The sequence below is a fragment of the Tetrahymena thermophila genome (assembly GCF_000189635.1).
Source record: "Tetrahymena thermophila SB210 genomic scaffold scf_8254799, whole genome shotgun sequence".
NCBI lineage: Eukaryota > Ciliophora > Oligohymenophorea > Hymenostomatida > Tetrahymenidae > Tetrahymena > Tetrahymena thermophila.
Genome location: NW_002476555.1, coordinates 63,350 through 83,998, shown reverse-complemented (window position 1 = coordinate 83,998; position 20,649 = coordinate 63,350). Strand labels below are relative to the sequence as shown.

Sequence of the window (20,649 nt, the reverse complement as noted above, 5' to 3'; positions counted from 1 at the left end):
TAATTTTAATTAATTAGTAATATAAAAAGTAATATTTATAATAAATAGAAGCGTGATTAAATTTATAAATTAATTTATTTGATATCAAAAATAATTATTGACTTCCTAATAAATTGTATTCATTAATTCATTTTATTTTTAAATATATAATAAAATTTGAATTTATTTGATAAAAATATTAAATTTTAAAATAAAAAAATATTTTGAACTGATAATAAAATCTAATTTTAATAAACAAAAAGATTATTAAAAGCTTTAAATATAAATAAATAAATTTTGTTTAAATACTAATTTTGTAAATAAAAAAAGAGAATTTATACAATTTAAATTAATTTACAGTGATTTTAAATGATATAAAATATAAGTCAATTTCAGTTTAATTTATAATATTGGTGTAATCAATTATGATAATTAAGTCAAATAGAAAATTCATTCAATTTAATTATTAGATTTACTCCAGCTGAAATAATATCTAAAAAAAAATTCCAATCAAATTATTAAAGAAACTATAAAATTATATTTATATGACAATTTTGGTCAATCTAAATATTTTTTTTATATTATCTATATAATCTAAATCATGATGATTTTGTTTTTTCAAGCTTTGAAATAAGAAAATAAATTGTTATATTTGACCAATCAAATACCATCTAAACATTTTTTAGTAACATAAATTACTCACTTTTTAAAATAGCTTGAAGTCTAAAACTAAGTGCAAATATTCAAATTCAGATTTTTGTTGGTATTTAAGGCTTACTTTAATATAAAAAATTTATTCTGCTATTAATTTTTTAAAAGTTAGATGATTAGAATCTGTAGCAATTTTAGTAATAGAAAATTTAATTATTATTGGGGTATGAATTCGTTTTAAGAGGTTTTGCTTATTACTTTTAGTTTATCTTTTTTAGATTTAATTTTAGATAGCAATGGAAGCAAATAATAAAAAATTTATTATGTAATGAGCAAAATAAGTGAATTATTTATTATTTATTCATTCAGTATCAATATATTTTTTTTGTATATAAAAGATAAAAGGAAAAAGCAAAAAACCATAAAAATAATGAATATATTGAATTCACTTATTCATATAAAAAATTAAAATCTCTTAATAAAATTTTTAAGATATATATTTTATTTAATTTCTAGTATCTTATTGCGCTATTTCACTTTAATTATTACCCTAATTTTTTAAAGTTTTTAATTTTTTGAAGGCTTCATAAATCTTCTTCATTGAAGAAATTTTAATTTTTTTCTTTTATCTTTAGCTTTTTTATATGTAGGAACTCGCTTCCTTAAAAATCACTAACTAACAGATATATTTTTAGTTAAAGAAAAATCTTTAATCTTCTTTTTGTCAATTTCAATTTATTCAAATCCCAAACAGATAATTATTAAAAAAATATTTAAATTTTTTTTATTAGCTTTGATGTATGTGTGTGTGTATTTATTTTTTAATATAATATTGATTTAGTCATCATAAACGAAATTAAAATTATGTTAGAAGAGCTTGATTTCTTATTTAAATCACAAAGAAAGACTTTAAACTTCAATTTATTCGCTATTGCTAATTGAAAAAAATATTGAGTGGTAAAACTCAAATATAGATTAAAATGGCACCGCCTTGGATAAATAACCAACAAAGATTTATGTTTTTTTAGAATTTTAAGAATTAATAGGTGTTTTACTTTTTTAAGATATTATACTATTATAAGGGTTTTTATAATTACTTTTGGCACAATTAGACTATAATAAAATATAAGGCTTTGATCAGCTTAGCTATATATTGATAATAAATATGACATAATAGGGAATTAATATTTTAAAATTACAAATGCTAAAGGAATTATATAAAATCAAGTATGGAATGATGTTAAACTAGAGTAATTTATTTCCAAAATATTCATTAACTTTTCTCAAGAAATATAAATGAAAAATAAATGTTTTTGTTGCAAAATATCATATTTATTTAAGGGATAAATGAATCTTATAGGTATCCATAAAATCCCTCAACCCAAAGCCATAAAATCTAAGAATAATAACTACTATCATCTAGATTCATCCTAATTATTTTGCATTAGTAGACTTTTAATAGTATTCCTGTTAAGGTAGGTTGTTAGCATAATGTAGAACAATAAAAAATTGAATTGTTTTCATTATTAAGGAATACGATGATTTTTGGTGATTGAGGCTTACTCCGATCAAAGTAACTAAAAAATTCGTGCAAAAAAGCAAAGGAGCCAAAGGAAAGTGTGAAATTACTTGAAAAGATATAGATAATATGATTATTACATTAATTTATTTATTTTGATTTTTTTGAATTAGAAATCATCCCCAGTGAATTTTTTGTTTGCAAATCAATATTATAAACTTAATTACACCAATTATAGTAACTAAATCACTACAGTGTATTTTTTTATTTGAATTTTGTTTAGGCATTTGCTGCCATTACTTTTTCTTGAATTTAATGAAATAGATATAATACAAAAAATCATAAAACAAATAAATTATTAATCCTCATCTTATTTTATTAAAAAATATATTTTTTCTCATTAAAAAACTACTAGAGAGAGCCTCATTTCACTTCTCAAAATTGTTTGGCAAACTCATTTGAGCATATAATCAGCATATAAATCCCTCCCATTTCTTCAATCTTACAAATTAATCACAAAAGAGACTAATCAATATACATACCTTCTCATTATGAATATTTTTAATAAACTAATAACTCAAATATAAGAGTTTGAAAAATCAAATCTACTCTTAGAAGAAAACAATCCCAGTTCTTTCACCTGGTACCACAACAGACTCAACCACAAGGCACCTAAAAATTTTGAAATTAAAGTTACTGAATTAAGACCATTCACCTTCAATAACTCACGCAATTTATGGGTATGGTTCAAAAATTTGGTAGTCCCTACTATCCGTCTCAGTGCTAGCTTTAACAATTCAAACAATTCAATTCTCAATTCATCTAGCAATTAAAAATGTACTCCTCCTCAGCTTTACGCAAAAGCTTTGTGCCTTAAAAAACTTGAAAATAACTAATTCGAAGAAGTGCTGCTAAGTGGTAAAAACAATGAAAAATTCAACAAAGACATGTGCCTGATATAAGGCATCAAATATTCAGAAACTACATTTGTCTCTAGAGTAATTAATTAATTTAATTATGTTATTATGCAAAATCTATTAATTAATTCATCAGTTTTTAAAGATGCTTTATAAAAACTAAGAAAATTAATCAATAAATTGACTTTTTTGAATTTTTTTCTAATTCTAACTCAGCTAATTTAAATCAATACTAAATTCTTTAACAATGCAAAATGCTAAATATTTTTCTAATCAAACATAAATGTTTTTTTTTTAAATTTTTTTTCAAGCAACTTTCAAAAAATATTTTTCACATTATTTTTTTATATCATGAATGAGAGATCTTTTCAGATTTTTAATTTGAATGAGAAAATAAAAAATCATTTTATTAAATATTTTGCATTCATTTTTTGAATAGAATATTTATAATATATTCTCTAATTTCATTGATTGATTGAAACTATTAAAGAATATTTACCTTATCTTTTATGCATTTTTTAGTTCTTTTTAAAAACTACTTTTATCAATATTGTTTTTTTCTTAACTTTACTTTAAATTTATTTTTGGTTTTGCTAATTAATTTGTCTATATTTCAATTTTAATTGAATGTTTTTTTTAATTAAAGAGCTAATATTTCAGAATGGTTATCCTTGTTTCTGCTGGATAAAAAGTAGATGAAATAACAGATTTACAGGATTTAGAAGATATTATTATTTCTCCACCAATTTATGTTGAAGCTCGTTAAAAATTCTGGCTTGCTAGAGTAAATATATTATATTCATTATTATAATATAATTTTAATAAATTCTTGTAAATAAATAGTAAAGTATCTATGAAAATTATGATCCCTTCCCATCTGAAATAATTGAAAAGAAGTACGAATTTTATTCTAAGTAAAGTAATGAGAAATCAATTCTCAGTGATGATGTTGCTTCCCTATATAATTACTTTTTAAATCCTTACATTAGACATAAGGTGATAAATAATTATTTCTACTTTTTATAAATTTTAACTTTTAATTATCAATTATATATAGAGTGTGAACCCTTTGTTCCTTTCATTAAAATTCCCTAGAGCACTCAATATGTACTTCAACAAAGACTATATTCCTGACGAGTATTTTGATCAAAACAGACAATTAATAGTAATATTTAATTTTAAAATTTATAAATGAAATTAATTTTATATTTTTAGAATAAATAGTTCTTAATTTTCTACCAAAAAATTGTTTACCAACTATTGGAGCAAACTGAAAATTAGAGTGACGATTAAACAAATAATTAGGTCCCTTTCATACTCCTTTACTTAAACGATCCTAGCGAGCATTAAAATAGTCTTGAATTTGATAATCTTAGCTAGAAAATATCTTAATTTTTATCTCCTCTTTCCTCTTCTCTTTTAAACTATTCAGCAAAACAACCAAGTTAAATACCCTCTAATTATATTAAGCTAATTAATATTGTAAATAATTTTAATTAAAAAATTTAAATGACTAAATAATTTATTTATTGATAAATAGGATGATATGAAAGCAGCTTACAAAATAAGTTAAGGTACTTTAGAAAAAATAAAGGTTTCCAGATCTAGCTAGTCTGTAAAAAATGAATCTGATAACGAATGCTCATAAAAATAAGAAAAAGACAACTAAAAATAATAAAAATAAAATCTTAAAAATTAAAAACCATAATAATAATAATAATTAGAATAAAATGAAGTAAATTCATCTAGCAATTAAAAATGCTGCACATGTTAAGGAATAATTATTAATAAGAAGAGGAATTTAGGAGAATTATCATAGTAAAATAACTTCTAAGATGATTCAAGTCCAAAAGAAACTTCAACCGCATATAGCACTGTTGTTATTGATTTGACATGCAGAGATATTCTATAAAAGAGAGTCAAAATTACAATTCCAATTTATAAAAATGATAACAGCAGTAGCTTAAAAAAAGTTTAATCTAAAAAATAAAGTGATTAAGAATATTTAAATTATAATAAAATTTGTAAAGATCTATAAAACAAAGACTAAAGCACTTCACTTTCTTTGAGCTCATAAAAATGTTTGGATGAAAACGATATAGTTAATTAAAATTTGATTATCCAAGAAGAACAAACTTAATCACAATCAAACCAAAACAAAGGATCTTATTTGTATAGCAATAATTCTATATCATTTAATAGAGAAAAGATGTCTTCTGAGAGCCAAACACCTGTACTTAAGGATACCAAAAAATCCTCTTTATCATTTAGCAGTTAAAACACTTGTATCTTAGATAATTAATTTAACTCTTATTCCAAAATTTAATAAAGTGCTCCTTTAAATACCTAAACAATAAATCCTGAATAATAAAATTAATATTAAATATTATTCTAGTAAAACTAACAAACTTCTTAAAACCAATAGCAGTAGTAGTATTAACAATAGTAATCATCATCATCATAATAATAACAATAGCAAATTTTCATGTAAATAAATCCTCTATACTACTAATTATAAAATAATTAACAATAATGCTAGCCAGTCAATTACAATCCTTTATAAATCTTTCAATATCAATAAATGTAATAAGTGTAGTTAAATAAGCAAGTTCTTTCTTTATAATGAATAAACTTTAACCATAGCTACTTTACTTATAAACATTATTCTTTAATTATAAAGAAATAATAAATGTTTAATCAAATTTTCAACTAATTTAATTTATCAATAAAAATGATTTTGTATTAAAACTTAAAAAATATATAGAATTTTATTTATTGTATAAACTTACTTAATTTAATTCATAGTTTTAGATTATATTTTATTGATTTTCTTAATTGTTAAATACTTGTTATACATAGATTTTTTTATATATTTGATTAAATATTATATTTCAGAAAATTGCGATAATAATTTGGTATCTTAATTATTGAGGAATTACTGTTTATCATTCATTGATTATCTAAACCTATTTTTTGTTGATAAATAATAAAAATTAATTTATTTTTTAATAATGTAGTCAATTTTAATTCAAATTCATTTAAAGATTTTGTTTTTAAAATATTATAAAATTAAATGATTTTTTATTCAAAATAATTAAATTACTTTTTTAAATAAATTAATAGTCATTATTTTACAAGAATTTTAATCCTATTAAATTCATTAAGCTATTTACTTAAATACTAAATATACATTTATTAAACTTTTATCAGATTGAAATAAATTAAGATAAAAAAATACACCTCATCCAAAAATAAATGACTTCATTCTAAATCTAAAGTCATAATATTCTTTTACTTTATCTAATGGATAAAAAATAATATTATTAAATTCTTAAAATTGGTAGACTTATTAAAAAATTAATCTGCTTAACTCTCATTTAATTATATAAAACAAGGATAAAAAAATAGTTCAATACACAGTTCCAAATAAATATGAATATTTACGAAATATCTTCTATTTTTTATTGATATATTTATTTACAAATACTTTAACTAGTTATAAATATACACAAAAATAAATTAAAATCATTAATATAAAAATGAATTTAAATATTATTTTCATCAAATTGAATCCTATACTTTTGTTATCTTTATTTAAGATTACAGTTCATAGTTATAAAATATTAAATTATTAAAATTTTTTTTAAAAAAGCATGATCAACCAAGTGATTTTTTTCTAAAATATTTTATTTCAGTATTATGCTTAAATTCAATTAAAAAAATAATTTTAACAATTATATATATAAAATAAGCAATTATAGTTTATTCGATATTTAAAAATAATCACATAAATTAATATGAATAGCTGCATAAAAAAAATCAAAAATTATTAATCTAAAATTAAATAGAAACATTTTTAATATGTTAGATTTGATTTGAAAAGATGAATATAGATTAAATATTTATTAGATAAATAAATTTGGTTTATATTTTTTATTATAAAACAAGTAAGCTTGATCATTTTCAAATACTAAATTATATTTTTTATTAAATTTGATGATTACCCAATAAGTAAATGAATGATTGAGCATATAAATATTTTATTAATAATTTATTTTATTTGAAACATAAATTAAGATATCAAATATATATTTAAATATAAAAAATATTTAAGAAATACTAGATTATTGATATTTCAAGTGGGAAATGTTTGTGTCTGATTATTTATTTATTTATTTATCTTGAAAATTAAATTTTTAAAAATAAATGAAATTTTTTTCATCATTAGATAGATGTTATTCTTAATAATTTATTAAAGAAGAAAATAAATAAATAATTAAACAATATTTTAGAAAGTTTTAGCAAAATAACAGGTTTGGGACAAAATAATTTATATTTTTAGAAATGAAATGTTATGAATATTCGATTTTAATAAATTATTTATTGAAATTTGCAGAATTTATTCATAATTTTTAAAAAATATATTGGTTGTTTTTTCTAGTTATTTTAGAGTTAGATAAAGATCAAATTTGACTTTAATTAATGTTTATGTATTTAAAAATTGATTTCTTTTGGAGTAAACAAATCTTATCCATATGAATTTTTGCATGCATTTATAAGAAATATAAATCATAAGCAATAATTTGTAAAATAATTCATACTATAGTCATTTAATTACTTTTTATTTACGTTCAATTTAATTATTTGCTATTATTATTTTTCAAGCTTATCTATTATCAAATATATTGTTATGCCAACTTAAAAAAAAGTATATACTAAGAATTAGTCACTTAACGCAAGCACTAAAGATAAAAAACAAAAGAAGACTGTTAATTTGGTTTTTTGGAGATTTTTTTTTTAATTTAATTAACCAAAAGGATAATTTATTTTCGTCATATGTTAAAAATAATGGAATCAAAAAATACTTATTTTATATGTGATTAAAATTTAGAATTTAAATAATTTAATATTATATTAGCATTTATTTTACTTTTTATATAGTAATTTATTCAAATTTTTTTGGAATTACTGGCGAGTTTTATCCTAGCAAAATGAGTGGTTTTGGTAAATACTCTTTTTTAAATAGTATTAGGAAGGAAGAATTCAAAACTAGATTTTCCTTATATACAATTAAATATAATTACTAGAAGGTAAAGGCTGAGTTCAACAAAGTGCTTTATACTGAATCTAAACAAAGAACAAGGGCTTTTTTAATTATTTATTAATAAGAATGGAATTGAATTAAATTTATTCTATAATAAAAATACATTTTTGCAAAGAAAAAGACTGTAAGATAATTATACAAAAGTGAAAAAAAAAACAAAATATAAAATATCAAAGAAGTTCATGAACTGCTTTTAAGATTAACCATTTTTGTATTCACTTTGTATTTCAGCAGAAAATGAAAGTTTTAGAGTTACTTGAATAAACTACATATTTATAAATTTATTGTATTTTTCAAATTTTGCAATGACAGTGGAAAATTTAAATATCAGATTATTAAGAGGAAAAGTTTTGGAATATACTAATGAATTTATAAGAAATAATATTTTTAGTTGTGAAATGCATCAAAAAACTGATAAATTGTCAGTTAATATGAGAAAATATTTATAATTCTTGTTTTATTTTTGGATGACAATGCAGTAACCAAGATACTATTTACGATTAGATGGAAATTGAATGAATTATCTCAAATAATTAATGTTAATATTAGAAATAAGGTAAGAAATAAGTAAATAGCAAGAATGGGGAAGCTCAATATATAAAAGCATTCAGCATTTAATTTGATTTGATAGAAAATATAAAAGAAAATTTTGGTTGGAGCTGAGAATTTCTCAGCGAATTAATTGCTTTAGTATTGATTTATTGAAAAGAAAACAAACGAATAAACTATAGTTATGATTAAATTGCTTATCGTCAAATTTATTCATTATAGTGCAAAAATTTTTGACTGATTGATTATTTGTTATTTAATTTCATACAAATTTTATATCAGATTCTTTTTTGTTTGACGTAAATTTGCTTGATTCTTGAATAGCAAATGATATAAGTTAATTTTTAAGTGTATATTTTGTGTATTTTTTTTATTTAATAAGTTTATGCATTTTATTGCTTTTTTTATGATTTGATTCATTTGTTAATTGAAATTTAATATCCAAAAAAAAAAACAATAAAAATCAAAGTGAGATAAACAATTATTAAGGTAATCCACAGGGAAGAAAAAAAAAGGAAAAAAAAACTCTATTCATAAAAGAGTGTTTAATTAGCTATTTATTATAATTACATAAGTAATATTAAATTTTCATCATTTTTTCTTTTGCTATCTCTAAGTAGTTCATTGATTCTAATAATAAGCATTAAAAAAAAACATAAAGGTACTACTAGTTTATTAATTAAAAGTAAAAGCATAAACCTCACTGCTTAGAAAAGAGAAGAAAGATAATTAATCACAAAGAAGAATACAACATTTTTTCTTTGTACGAAGTAAATAAAATAAAGAAATAAACAAAATAAAGTAAGCAAGCAAGCAAGCTTTAAAGAACAAAGGTATTTGAAGCAAAAAACGGAAACGAAAATACAGTTTAACAATAGAAATCTTTGTTTAGGTAAAATATTTTATTAGAGCTCCTCCAAAAGACTTTTCACTTCATTAGAATAAAAAAGCAAACATTTCTTTAGCTCACTTTTTAAGTAGAGTACATTTACACTAATTACTATTAATCTTAAAAATTAAAAATAATCTATCTCACTCATTTTAGTATCAAATATCAATAAAAGGGTAGAAAAAAATCAAAAACAAGCAAAAAAAGTCCTGTAGTTAGTTTGAATGTCAAAAGATTTTTAGCTTCAGCAAATTACCTAGGAATTGAAGTAGATATGGGGCGAGAAGTTATACTGTTAAAATGATAAATTATTACATATTTTAGTTAAGAAATTAATAGACACTGATAAAGCAAATGAATAAAGTTTTCAAAATATGAAATAAGACTTAATTTATGCAAATAACACCTTATAAAACTGCTTTCGCACTGTCATCTTTGAACGTCACTCAGAGGTACTAGATAAGCTACCCGAAGATAAAATAGGAAAGACATCCATTAACAAAAAGAAATCTCAAGACCTGATAAATGAAGCATTTTTAAACGATTTGGTAAATAGTAAAAACTAGCCTTAACTTTAAGAGGAACTTTATCGTTTTCTAGTAGATTACAGCTTTGCAGTACTAAGAATATAAAGAATTCTAAATTAGCCTAATAAGCAAACGTAATAAATTTAAGGCATTGGTCAAGCAGGCGAACAGTGGTAGCAGTAGTAGTAGTAGTAGCAACAGTAATATGGATATTATCAGCAGAATCCTTCTGCATCTATGAATAGATAGTAGCAGTAGTAGCAGCAAATGCCATATTAATAGGATTAGCAATATTTTAATTAAAATTTAATAGATCCATCAGATCCTTCTCTTAATTAGCAACAGTTCTCTTCATATCAAGGAAATGGCACAAACCCTTACTCCTATGCAAATAGCGGAAATACTTATTAGAACGTAGATTCTATATAAGAACCAGGTTTTTCAAGAGCTGACTCAAATTATAATGATGGAATTTTTGGAAATGACGCTGACGGAGTAGATCCCAGCAAAAATAATTTAGGTTATCGTACGGATAACACTTACTTAGATCCTTATGATAATTTTAACAACGATACGGGATTAGGAAATAATGAATTTGGTGGCGCTGGCCAAACAAATAATTTGCTTAATGGATCTAGCAGGTAAGGCGATTATTACAGTAATATAGACTAACAATTTTTACCTCCAGATTAGTTCTTGGGTGTAGATTATAATAAAACTGATGATTTGGGCGATATATACGATTCTTATCCTGCTGATCCTTATTCATAACCCCAAAATCAGTAGTAAAATTAGCAGCAAATGCAGGTATAGATTAATTAGCCCCTTTAATCCCAACCTTTATAAAATAATTAGCGCTACATGCCATAGTAGGGTTAACCTCCCTAACAGCAGTAATTTAATTAGAATTATCAAAATAATCCTCCTCCAGCTGGGTATCTACCCTAAGGAGTTCCAGTAAATGCACCTTAGAATCCTCCTAATATGCCTTAAAGTTAGCATGATAATTATAATTAAATTAATTCTCTTTAGAGCAGTGGCGTTTATGGCCCTCAAAATAACTAAATTAATTAAAGGTCTCCAAATATGACCGGAGCTCCCTTACAAGATATGTAACAAATACCCTAGCCAATCAATAATGACTATACTTAATAATAACATAGTGCTCAACCTGGTTATATATAGTAAAAGAATTCAAATTAAATTGCTGGATCTAATTCAAATTTAGATTAATAAGCGTATTTTTAATAATAGCAACAATATAAAGGTATTCCTCCAATTAATAATTCTATGAATTAAATGAATCCTTAATAAATTTCTCAATTGAAGCATCAATAATTATAGTAAAATACACCTATGCAACCCTAAATTCCTCCTAACTAGCCACGTCCTCTTGCATAATAACCACAACCTATTGGGGGACTCTCTTCTTCTCAATAGCAATAGAATACTTCTTTGCACAATTCCCTCGTCGGAAACAGAGCATAGCCATAACAATAAAATTCACAATAAATATAATAATAACAATAACCTTCTTTATTTAAATTACCTAATTAAGAAATAGATACTCCCCAACCACAACCAGATTACAATTAAGCTGTTCCCTTGAATGGATCAGTGCACGCAACGATGAATTATTAATAGGCTCCAAATAATCAACATTAAGGAGTTCCAAATTAATTTAATGCTCAATAATAAGGAATTAATGGTTTACAAGCATACTAGTCTTTGAATGAATCTAATCATAGTTTAGCAAAAGGGGGTAATAGCAATCATGGCTCATAGCATAGAAGTAGTAACAATAAGTAAATGCAACCCCCTTAATAGGCAGGTGGATCTCCTTACAATCCATAAAATATTCCTTATTAATAAAATCCTGCATAGCCTATTTAAGGTAATAATTAAGGCTTATCTTCATCATCCTAGTTTGCAAATCAGCAAGGAAAGTTTCCTCCTTAAAACATAAACCCAGTTTAACCACAAAATGGACCTATTTATCCAAATTAAGCTGGCTAATTATAAGGAAACTAAAATATGTAATAACCTCCCTATAAAGGACCTAACTTGAATAGTAGCTTGGAAAGAATGAATTTAAGACCACAAGAAGATGGACTTAAAAACAGCTATCACCAAGGAAATCCTTAGTACAACAACCCTCAGAACTTTTAGCAAGGTATTCCAGTTTAGAAAGGTGGAAATCCGAACAATATTTAATCATCTAACGACTTAAAATCAAGTTATTAGCAAAGTTTTAACTAATTACCAGGTTAAACACAACCTCCAAATATAGCTTAACAATCCTACAACTCAAATAAAATAGATCCATAGAATCCAGGAAATCAAAAAGGACAGATTAATCCAAATCCTTAAATGATAAATAAGGGTATGATAAAGCAAGACGGAAGTAACCCTGCATAATTTAATTCAGGTGGGATAGCAGCTCCTACACCCACTCCGATGAATTACCAACCAGGATAGCCTATTCCATAATAAATGGAATAATAGATTCCTCCCTAAACTATACCAACCACTCAGCCAGGATCAAAAGCTAATTAAGCTAAGTTAGCTCTCTAGTAGCATTAATAGTAATAAATAGTAGGGAATGGTGGGTATAATTAAGCTAACCAGTAATAATAATAACCACCAGGTGTATAAACCAATCAAAAGAGAATGAGCCAACCTATATAAGGCCCAAACTAGATAGACCCTCAGTTATAATAATAGTAATACAATTAAATCCAATTCAATAGTGTATAAATTCCCTCAATGCCTCAAGGAAACACTGTACCAGTTGGGCCAGCAGGAGTCGCACAAGTATAAGGACCTCCAGGAACAATAGTACCTGGACCAGGAGGGTAAGGATATGTTAATAACGGAAAATAAGCAGCTCAAAATAACAAATTTTCAGCTGGCCAACCATAAGGACCATAATAGCAACAACCATAGTTATAAGGAAATTAACAACAATAACAACTACAATAGTTAGGTTTATAGCAACAGAACACCAACCAATAGCCAAATTAGCAGAACAATTTATAGCCGTAGTAAGTTTAATCATAGTAATAGCAGTAGTAGCAGCAACAACAACCAATTGTGGGATAAGGTTATTCACCTAACTTAATACAAAATGCACAACAAGGGAAGTCCTATAACGTTGGAGCCAAAAACGGTGGTAAATAATCTATTTTATTGGAAGATATCCCTTCATTTTTAAATAATCCATATTAAATCGACGAAGACAATAAAGGTTACGATCTTTTATAAATAACTAAATCAGAGAATAATTCGCCGCGGAATTCGAACATGAACGAGAGCTCCTCAACGATAAATGAATAGCATAATCAATTTTTCCCTTCAAATAAACAGTAAACACTAAATGCCTCAGTGACCCAAACACCAACTCAAGAATACCCTCCAAGCCAAGGTCCAAGCCATCATATTCCTCCTTAAGGTTATCCTCACCACATGTACTAGAAAAATTAAAATTACCCAGCTGACCCTAACAACCCATAAATGATTTAGTAGCCATAATAGCCTCCTTTTATGTCAAAGGGGTAATATTCCAATACTTACTAATCTCACTAACAACAATACCCATACCAAGCAATAGATCCAAATATACCTTAATAACACTAAATGATGCAATAAGGACCTTACAACAATGTGCCTCCTTAATAAAATTAGGCTCCTGTTAATCGTTAAATCTCATAAACAAAAATAATGGAGGACTAAATGCAATCTATTTAACAGTAAATTTTCTTTATAATTCTTTTTACATATTTAGAATAAAAAAGCATCAATCAATATTTTGAGCAAGCAAAATTTGGTTTTCAAATTTATGTTTAAAATTTTTTTTTATTTACTATAAATTCTGAAAAAAAATTTGTATTATTTCCCCAAGCTTCCTAGCATGAAAGATTTTTTTTATATTAATTTAATTTTAATTTAAAAAACTACTATTTAATTAAGTTAGCAAATTTTATTTCTAATATATGCATTTTTTTATTTTATTTAAAAATAATATTGTTTAATAAAAAATAATAAAATTAATATCTATTAAAAGGAATCAATAATAAAACCCTTAATTTTAGCCTTAACAATGGATGGGTTAGTAAAGAGGTAATCCTCAAGGGCCAAAGTAGAATTAATAAATGATGAATCCTAACTATTTTAACCCTCAAGCGCAACAATAAAATATAGTGAAAAATGGATACCAATAATAAAACTCAACAAACAATATAGAAAATAATGATATGAATAATAGTTCTTACTTCAATTAGTAAATAGGAGAATAACCTAAATTAGAAGATTAAACATAGCGCCCTAATGATTCTATGTCTAACTTAGATTAGTAGTAGTAATAATATTTAGGGAATAGCAATAGTTAATAACTAAAAAAGACTTAGTTGAATTTAGGAGGTGGCAGGTAAATTCCTATTGAATAGCATCAAAATGCAATTAATATGTACGATAATAATGCAAATCCAGAAAACATGTAAGACGCTAATGGAGAAATTAGAAATCGCCATAATAATTCTTAAGAGTTAAAGAAGTAAGATTAAGGTTAATAAGGAGGTGGTGCATAAGTTGTAAAATGGACTCCAAATTAATCAGGATTAAATCAAGATGAAGATTTATGTTTAATTAAAGAAGTTTTTTCTAAGTCTAACTCTTATGACTAAGAAATGCAAAGATAAATTACAAGTGAAGTTTAAAAATTCAAGTAAAATAATTAAAATCTTACAATTAAAGCAATAAGATCATAGGATGAACCTTCTTTTAAGCTGGAAATAAAAGATAAAAAGAGAAAAGATTTTAAAGAGCTTGTCCTTATGGTATGCCCAAGAAAAGACTCTCCTTATGAAATAACTGATTGTAAAAATTTATGGAGTTTAAATAAATAAAAAATCCCTAAAACAAATTCTTTGATGGATATAATAAAATTCTGGTGGAAGTTTGAATTCCAAACAATCGAAGATGAAAAAAAGTAAAACTCTAACAATAACTCTGGAGGAATGCATAATTAACATTAATAAATGCCTCTTAATAATATGAATAACATGGCATTATAAAATAATATTAACCAATATTGAAGAATTTAAAAAAAGACTAACTATAAGTGTTAACATTTCAATAATTTAATATAATAACTAGCCATTAATAAATACATAATCACAAACACAAAAATCTATCTAATATTTAGAAGAATTAAAAATTAGCTTCTTATAATGCAATTCCATAATCCTAATTTAGTTAATTTGAATTATAATATTCGTCAAATACTATTATTATCTTTAATTTTCTTATATATAAACTCAAGTACTTACCATGTTATATCTCATATAAAAAATTAAAATTAAAAATGAAATTGAATCATTAAATCTGTTTTTCTCCTTTAAATACATCAAATAACAATAAACTTGAAATATAATATCTAGAGGTTATTTATAAAGTTTGTTAGTTGGTATATTCTTTTTGATCAATCCAAATTGAATAATAATTTATTTATGAAATTTCATTTATTATATTGACTAATAACAATTAGATTGTTCTAAATTTATAATATTAACTTTAAACTTTTCTGCTAAGTATTCAATATTTGTTAATCAATAAATTATTAAATTAATTGTTAGTTTATGTGTTGTTGTTTTATCCTTTTATTAAGTTTTATATTTTAAAATACTATATTTACTGCTTTATTAAATACTTTAATAAAAATTCATATTCACTTTCATTAATGATTTTCTTATTTTGATAAAAATATTTTCAAATCTAAATTTTAATAAAATATTTTGAATTTATTCAACTAATTTTAGAATAATTTTTATAATTTAACTTTAAAAAATCATTTTATTTATATTAAACAACTCTAATACACAAACATAATTAATTAACCTTTTAATAAATTTTATCAATTTTTCAAATTAAGCTGTTAATTTCTTTTTACTTAATTTTTTATGTCTAATAATCACTTAATTAAATATTTTACTTTTAATTTATAGACAACAAATGAATGATTATTTGCATAATCATGTATTTCTTTAAGAAAAAATAAATAGAATTTTATAAACTATAAATAGGCGTAATATACAGAGTTACTGATCATTAAAACTTCAATCCCTATCTTTTTTTCAAAAATTAAATGCTTAATTAAAAAATTTTTTTTTTGTTTTTTTAGTTTCGAAATATTTCGATACCTTTTTTTATTATTTTATATTTTCTTTAAATTTATAAAATAATATTTACTATTCTACTCAATATTTATTTCCTACTAGAGAGATAATTATTCTAGAATAGCAATATTCTTTTTAAAAAAAACTTATTATCAAAGTTAACCACTAACATTAAGCTTTCATTATTTAAATGAATTATAAAAATGACCAATAAATTATAGATAGTAAAAAAAAATAAATTAGAAGTTGAAAAGATGTAAAAACTCAGTTATCAATACAAAGCACTTTTAAATTCTACTGAATTCAATTTTTACTTAATATCATTATTAACTGTATCTAAATAATTAAATGTAAACTTCTTTAAATTAATCTAAAAATCAATTAAAAAACTTCTTCAAAAAGAACAATTTTTTTGCAAATAATTTATTCTTATATTTAAGATTAGAGCTGAATATAAAAGTGGCTAAATATTTAATTTTGTTTTGTTTTGTAATGGTTTTTGCAATGCTTAAGCAGATGCTAAGATTTTTATAGCACTAGTTAAAACTAGTGTATAAGTTGTCCTAAGAATTTCTATAAAATTATTTAAATTCTTCTACATGCGTTTAAAATTGCAAAGTTGGAGAAATATAAAGTAATAAATGCTAGACTGTAAGATGTATTAAATATGATTTTCAATAATACTGCTTCAAGTTTAGTCTTAATTTATGCTTCAATAGCAAAATACTTTTAGATTCTACTGAATAACATGATTAACTGTATCTAAATAATTAAGTGTAAACTTCTTTTTATTAACCTAAAAATCAATTGAAAAACTTCTTCAAAAATAACAATTTTTTTGCAATTATTTTTACTCTTTTATCTAAGATTAGAGCTGAATGTAAAAGTGGCTAAATATTTAATCTAGTTTCGTAATAGTGTTTACCATGCTCAAGCATCTGCTAAGAATGTTTTAGAACTAGTTATAACTCATTTATAAGTTGTCCTAAGAATTTCTATAAAAGTTATTTAAATTCTTCTACATGCGTTTAAAATTGCGAAGTTGGAGAAATATAAAGTATTAATGCTAGACTGTAAGATGTATTAAATATGATTCTCAATAATACTGCTTCAAGTTTAGTCTTAATTTATGCTTCAATAGCAAAGTACTTTTAGATTCTACTGAATAACATGATTAACTAACTGTATCTAAATAATTAAGTGTAAACTTCTTTTTATTAACCTAAAAATCAATTAAAAAACTTCTTCAAAAATAACAATTTTTTTGCAATTATTTTTACTCTTTTATCTAAGATTAGAGCTGAATGTAAAAGTGGCTAAATATTTAATCTAGTTTCGTAATAGTGTTTACCATGCTCAAGCATCTGCTAAGAATGTTTTAGCACTAGTTATAACTCATTTATAAGTTGTCCTAAGAATTTCTATAAAAGTTATTTAAATTCTTCTACATGCGTTTAAAATTGCGAAGTTGGAGAAATATAAAGTATTAATGCTAGACTGTAAGATGTATTAAATATGATTCTCAATAATACTGCTTCAAGTTTAGTCTTAATTTATGCTTAGATCGGAAAAATAATGAGTGTTTACTAAAGCCTAAAATTTGTTAATCTAAATAAGATTTAACTTATTTTAAAAATTATATTGAAATAAAAAATAAATTTAGAATGTACTATAAAAGTATATTTAAAAAAATAATTATGTTCATTAGAATTAAATTTATTTATAATATATATATATGTAAATTTGTTAAGAAATTAATTTATTAAAAAACATAAAGAAAGCAAAATTTTTAAAAGGAAAATATCAGTTTGCTTTATTAATCTAATTGCTATAAATTTTTAAAAAAAAAAACTTATTATCAAAGTTAACCACTAATATTAAGTTGTCTTTATTTAAATAAATTATAATAAAAACCAATATATTATAGCTAGTAAAAAAAATAAATTAGAAGTTGAATAGATATAAAAACTCATATATCAATACAAAACACTTTTATATTCTACTGAATACAATTTTTGCTTAAAAATACGATTAACTGTATCTTAGTAATTAAATGTAAAAAATTAATAAAAAAACAAATTAAAAACTCCTTCAAAAATAACAAAAAGATAATAAAACTATCATACAATTTTGAATGAAAATAAGCTATTTTTTTGCAATTATTTTTACTCTTATATCTAAGATTAGAGCTGAATGTAAAAGTGGCTAAATATTTAATCTAGTTTCGTAATAGTGTTTGCCATGCTCTAGCAGCTGCTAAGATTGTTTTGGCACTAGTTAAAACTCATGTATAAGTTGTCCTCAGAATTTCTATAAAAGTGATTTAAATACTTCTACATGCGTTTAAAATTGTGAAGTTGGAGAAATATAAGCGAATCACTAATATTGTATTAAATGCTAGACTGTAGGATGTATTAAATGTGATTCTCAGTAAAACTGCTTACAGTGCAATCCTAATTTATACTTAGATAGGGAAAATAATGAGTGTTTACTAAAGCCAAAAATTTGCTAATCTGAATAAGATTTTATTTAAGAACCTTATACAGAATAATAGTGCGTAAAAAGCTGCCCAAGTTCTTACTATCCAAATTAAAAGACATAGATATGCGAAAAAATAAGCTAATGTATACAAATTAACGACAGTCCTCCTCTACTCGATGAAAAAGTTCTCGAATTAAGCCCACTTTAACAAGATTACTACCTAATTAGAGCAAGTTCATGCTAATTTGCTCTAGTGGATTCAAATTTTTAAATAATTTACATCGAAATATTTTAAGATATGCCAGACTTTTAGCTTAAATATATGCCTAATGGATAGGAAATCTAAAAAAAGAGTTTTATTCTGGAAGAATACGGAGGCTGCTTAGCTAACAATTCTATAAAAGTAATGAATTTTATCACAAAGCAAATTGTTTTTGAATAGACTGGTTTAGATTAGGATTATTTTGTTTTATATATTGATTATTAAAATAAAATAATTTTTCTTAAATAAAATTATATCTGTTCAATAGCTTGGTATGATTTGATACAATAAAAATTTTCTACATTGGGATGTGATTTAATTACTATCCAAGGTATTTTTTAAATCAATATTCTAAACAGAACAAACTATTACATATAGATAACAATTGATTTTTATCAGGTAAATAAAGAAATTTATGATTGATTTTTATAAAATTTTTTTAATTATTAATTTAGGTAGCTATTTTAGAAGAAGATAGATAACTAAAATTTTAAAATACCTATTTAGAAACTGAAGGCTTTATTATGTAAGCAACTTAAAAATATTAATATTTAATTAGTATTTTTTTTGATTACAATGAAGGACAAACATTGGTTTATAAGTAATTATACTAAAATGATACTAATTTCTAAATCACGTTAATAGAAAAAAATTTTTTTACAAATGATATATTTTACAGTAGTTTATTGAATTCAGTTATTTAACTTGATAAAAATAATTAGATATTATAAATACTCGTTTTAAACTAGGTATCAGATTAAGTGAAATAAGTACTAAATATAACTATTCCTAACTAAATTAATTAGTTTTAATTTTATGAAAACCAAGTATAAAACTCTACTTTTTTTTTCTTTATTACTGATAAACTACAATTTATCAATTTGACTGATTATTTAATGAAGCTTTAAAATGGTTTTTAGAGCTAAAGTAATACACTAATCTAAGGATTAAATAGTCGATTTATTACCAGCTAATCAATGATAACAAATGTTTTTTTCAAATAGAATAATATTATAGAAATGTTTTTATCATAGATTTTGGATGATTAAACTTATAATTACTAATAAGTTAGAATATAATTCAATACTACTGATTAAACTTACTAAATTAAATATTTAAATCCTAGTGAATATTAAAAGCCTTATTATCATACTAGTTAATTTTCTACAGTAAGCTCTTGCTATTACTAAAATATTTTTAGCTCAAATAAAAATACAGATATAAATTCATTTTATATTTATGACGAAAAATAAATATTAACTTCATAAGCTTTAGGAGTTTAAAAAATTAATTTTTCTCTTTTAAATATATAAAAAATTTCTATGATAAATACGATATTCTATTCATTTGAATTAGTTGATAGTCTAGTGTATTTTGACAAATTATAAATAATAAATAATAAGTATTTTCTTTTAAGTAAAAAAATTGATTCAGTGATAATAGAGTATGTAGTTGACGTTAATTCATAAAAGTAAGTTATTTCTTATCAATACAATTCTTCAAAAAAAATAGGTGTTTTTTAATATTTGGAGAAAAGAAATTTACTAATAATCTAAAGCATTCCTTAAATTTTTAGTTTAGATACACATTAATAAATA

General features: G+C 23.1%; 6 protein-coding genes across 6 annotated transcripts; all 6 read left to right on the top strand. All coding sequences in view use genetic code 6, as the record gives it.

Moving 5' to 3' along the window:
* Positions 1-2,700: 2,700 nt before the first annotated feature.
* On the top strand, positions 2,701-5,692 carry TTHERM_00812660 (hypothetical protein; the record flags this gene model as incomplete). Its single annotated transcript, XM_001008594.3, has 6 exons — positions 2,701-3,147; positions 3,713-3,850; positions 3,910-4,062; positions 4,124-4,231; positions 4,282-4,548; positions 4,607-5,692. The coding sequence occupies 6 exons, from the start codon at positions 2,701-2,703 to the stop codon at positions 5,690-5,692; spliced, it is 2,199 nt and encodes a 732-aa protein (XP_001008594.1).
* A 2,365-nt stretch (positions 5,693-8,057) lies between these two features.
* TTHERM_00812650 (hypothetical protein) lies at positions 8,058-8,246 on the top strand (the record flags this gene model as incomplete). The annotated part of the gene is made up of 1 exon (XM_001008593.1): positions 8,058-8,246. The coding sequence occupies one exon, from the start codon at positions 8,058-8,060 to the stop codon at positions 8,244-8,246; it is 189 nt and encodes a 62-aa protein (XP_001008593.1).
* Positions 8,247-9,046: 800 nt separating this feature from the next.
* On the top strand, positions 9,047-9,832 carry TTHERM_000812649 (transmembrane protein, putative; the record flags this gene model as incomplete). Its single annotated transcript, XM_012795760.1, has 2 exons — positions 9,047-9,611; positions 9,765-9,832. 2 exons carry the CDS (start codon positions 9,047-9,049, stop codon positions 9,830-9,832), a joined length of 633 nt encoding a protein of 210 aa, XP_012651214.1.
* Positions 9,833-15,228, top strand: TTHERM_00812640 (hypothetical protein; the record flags this gene model as incomplete). Its single annotated transcript, XM_001008592.3, has 3 exons — positions 9,833-13,307; positions 13,413-13,884; positions 14,199-15,228. The coding sequence occupies 3 exons, from the start codon at positions 9,833-9,835 to the stop codon at positions 15,226-15,228; spliced, it is 4,977 nt and encodes a 1,658-aa protein (XP_001008592.3).
* Positions 15,229-16,812: 1,584 nt separating this feature from the next.
* Positions 16,813-17,827, top strand: TTHERM_00812630 (hypothetical protein; the record flags this gene model as incomplete). The annotated part of the gene is made up of 3 exons (XM_001008591.2): positions 16,813-17,066; positions 17,181-17,510; positions 17,602-17,827. 3 exons carry the CDS (start codon positions 16,813-16,815, stop codon positions 17,825-17,827), a joined length of 810 nt encoding a protein of 269 aa, XP_001008591.2.
* Positions 17,828-18,788: 961 nt separating this feature from the next.
* TTHERM_000812609 (hypothetical protein) lies at positions 18,789-19,199 on the top strand (the record flags this gene model as incomplete). Its single annotated transcript, XM_012795759.1, has 1 exon — positions 18,789-19,199. One exon carries the CDS (start codon positions 18,789-18,791, stop codon positions 19,197-19,199), a length of 411 nt encoding a protein of 136 aa, XP_012651213.1.
* Positions 19,200-20,649: the final 1,450 nt, after the last annotated feature.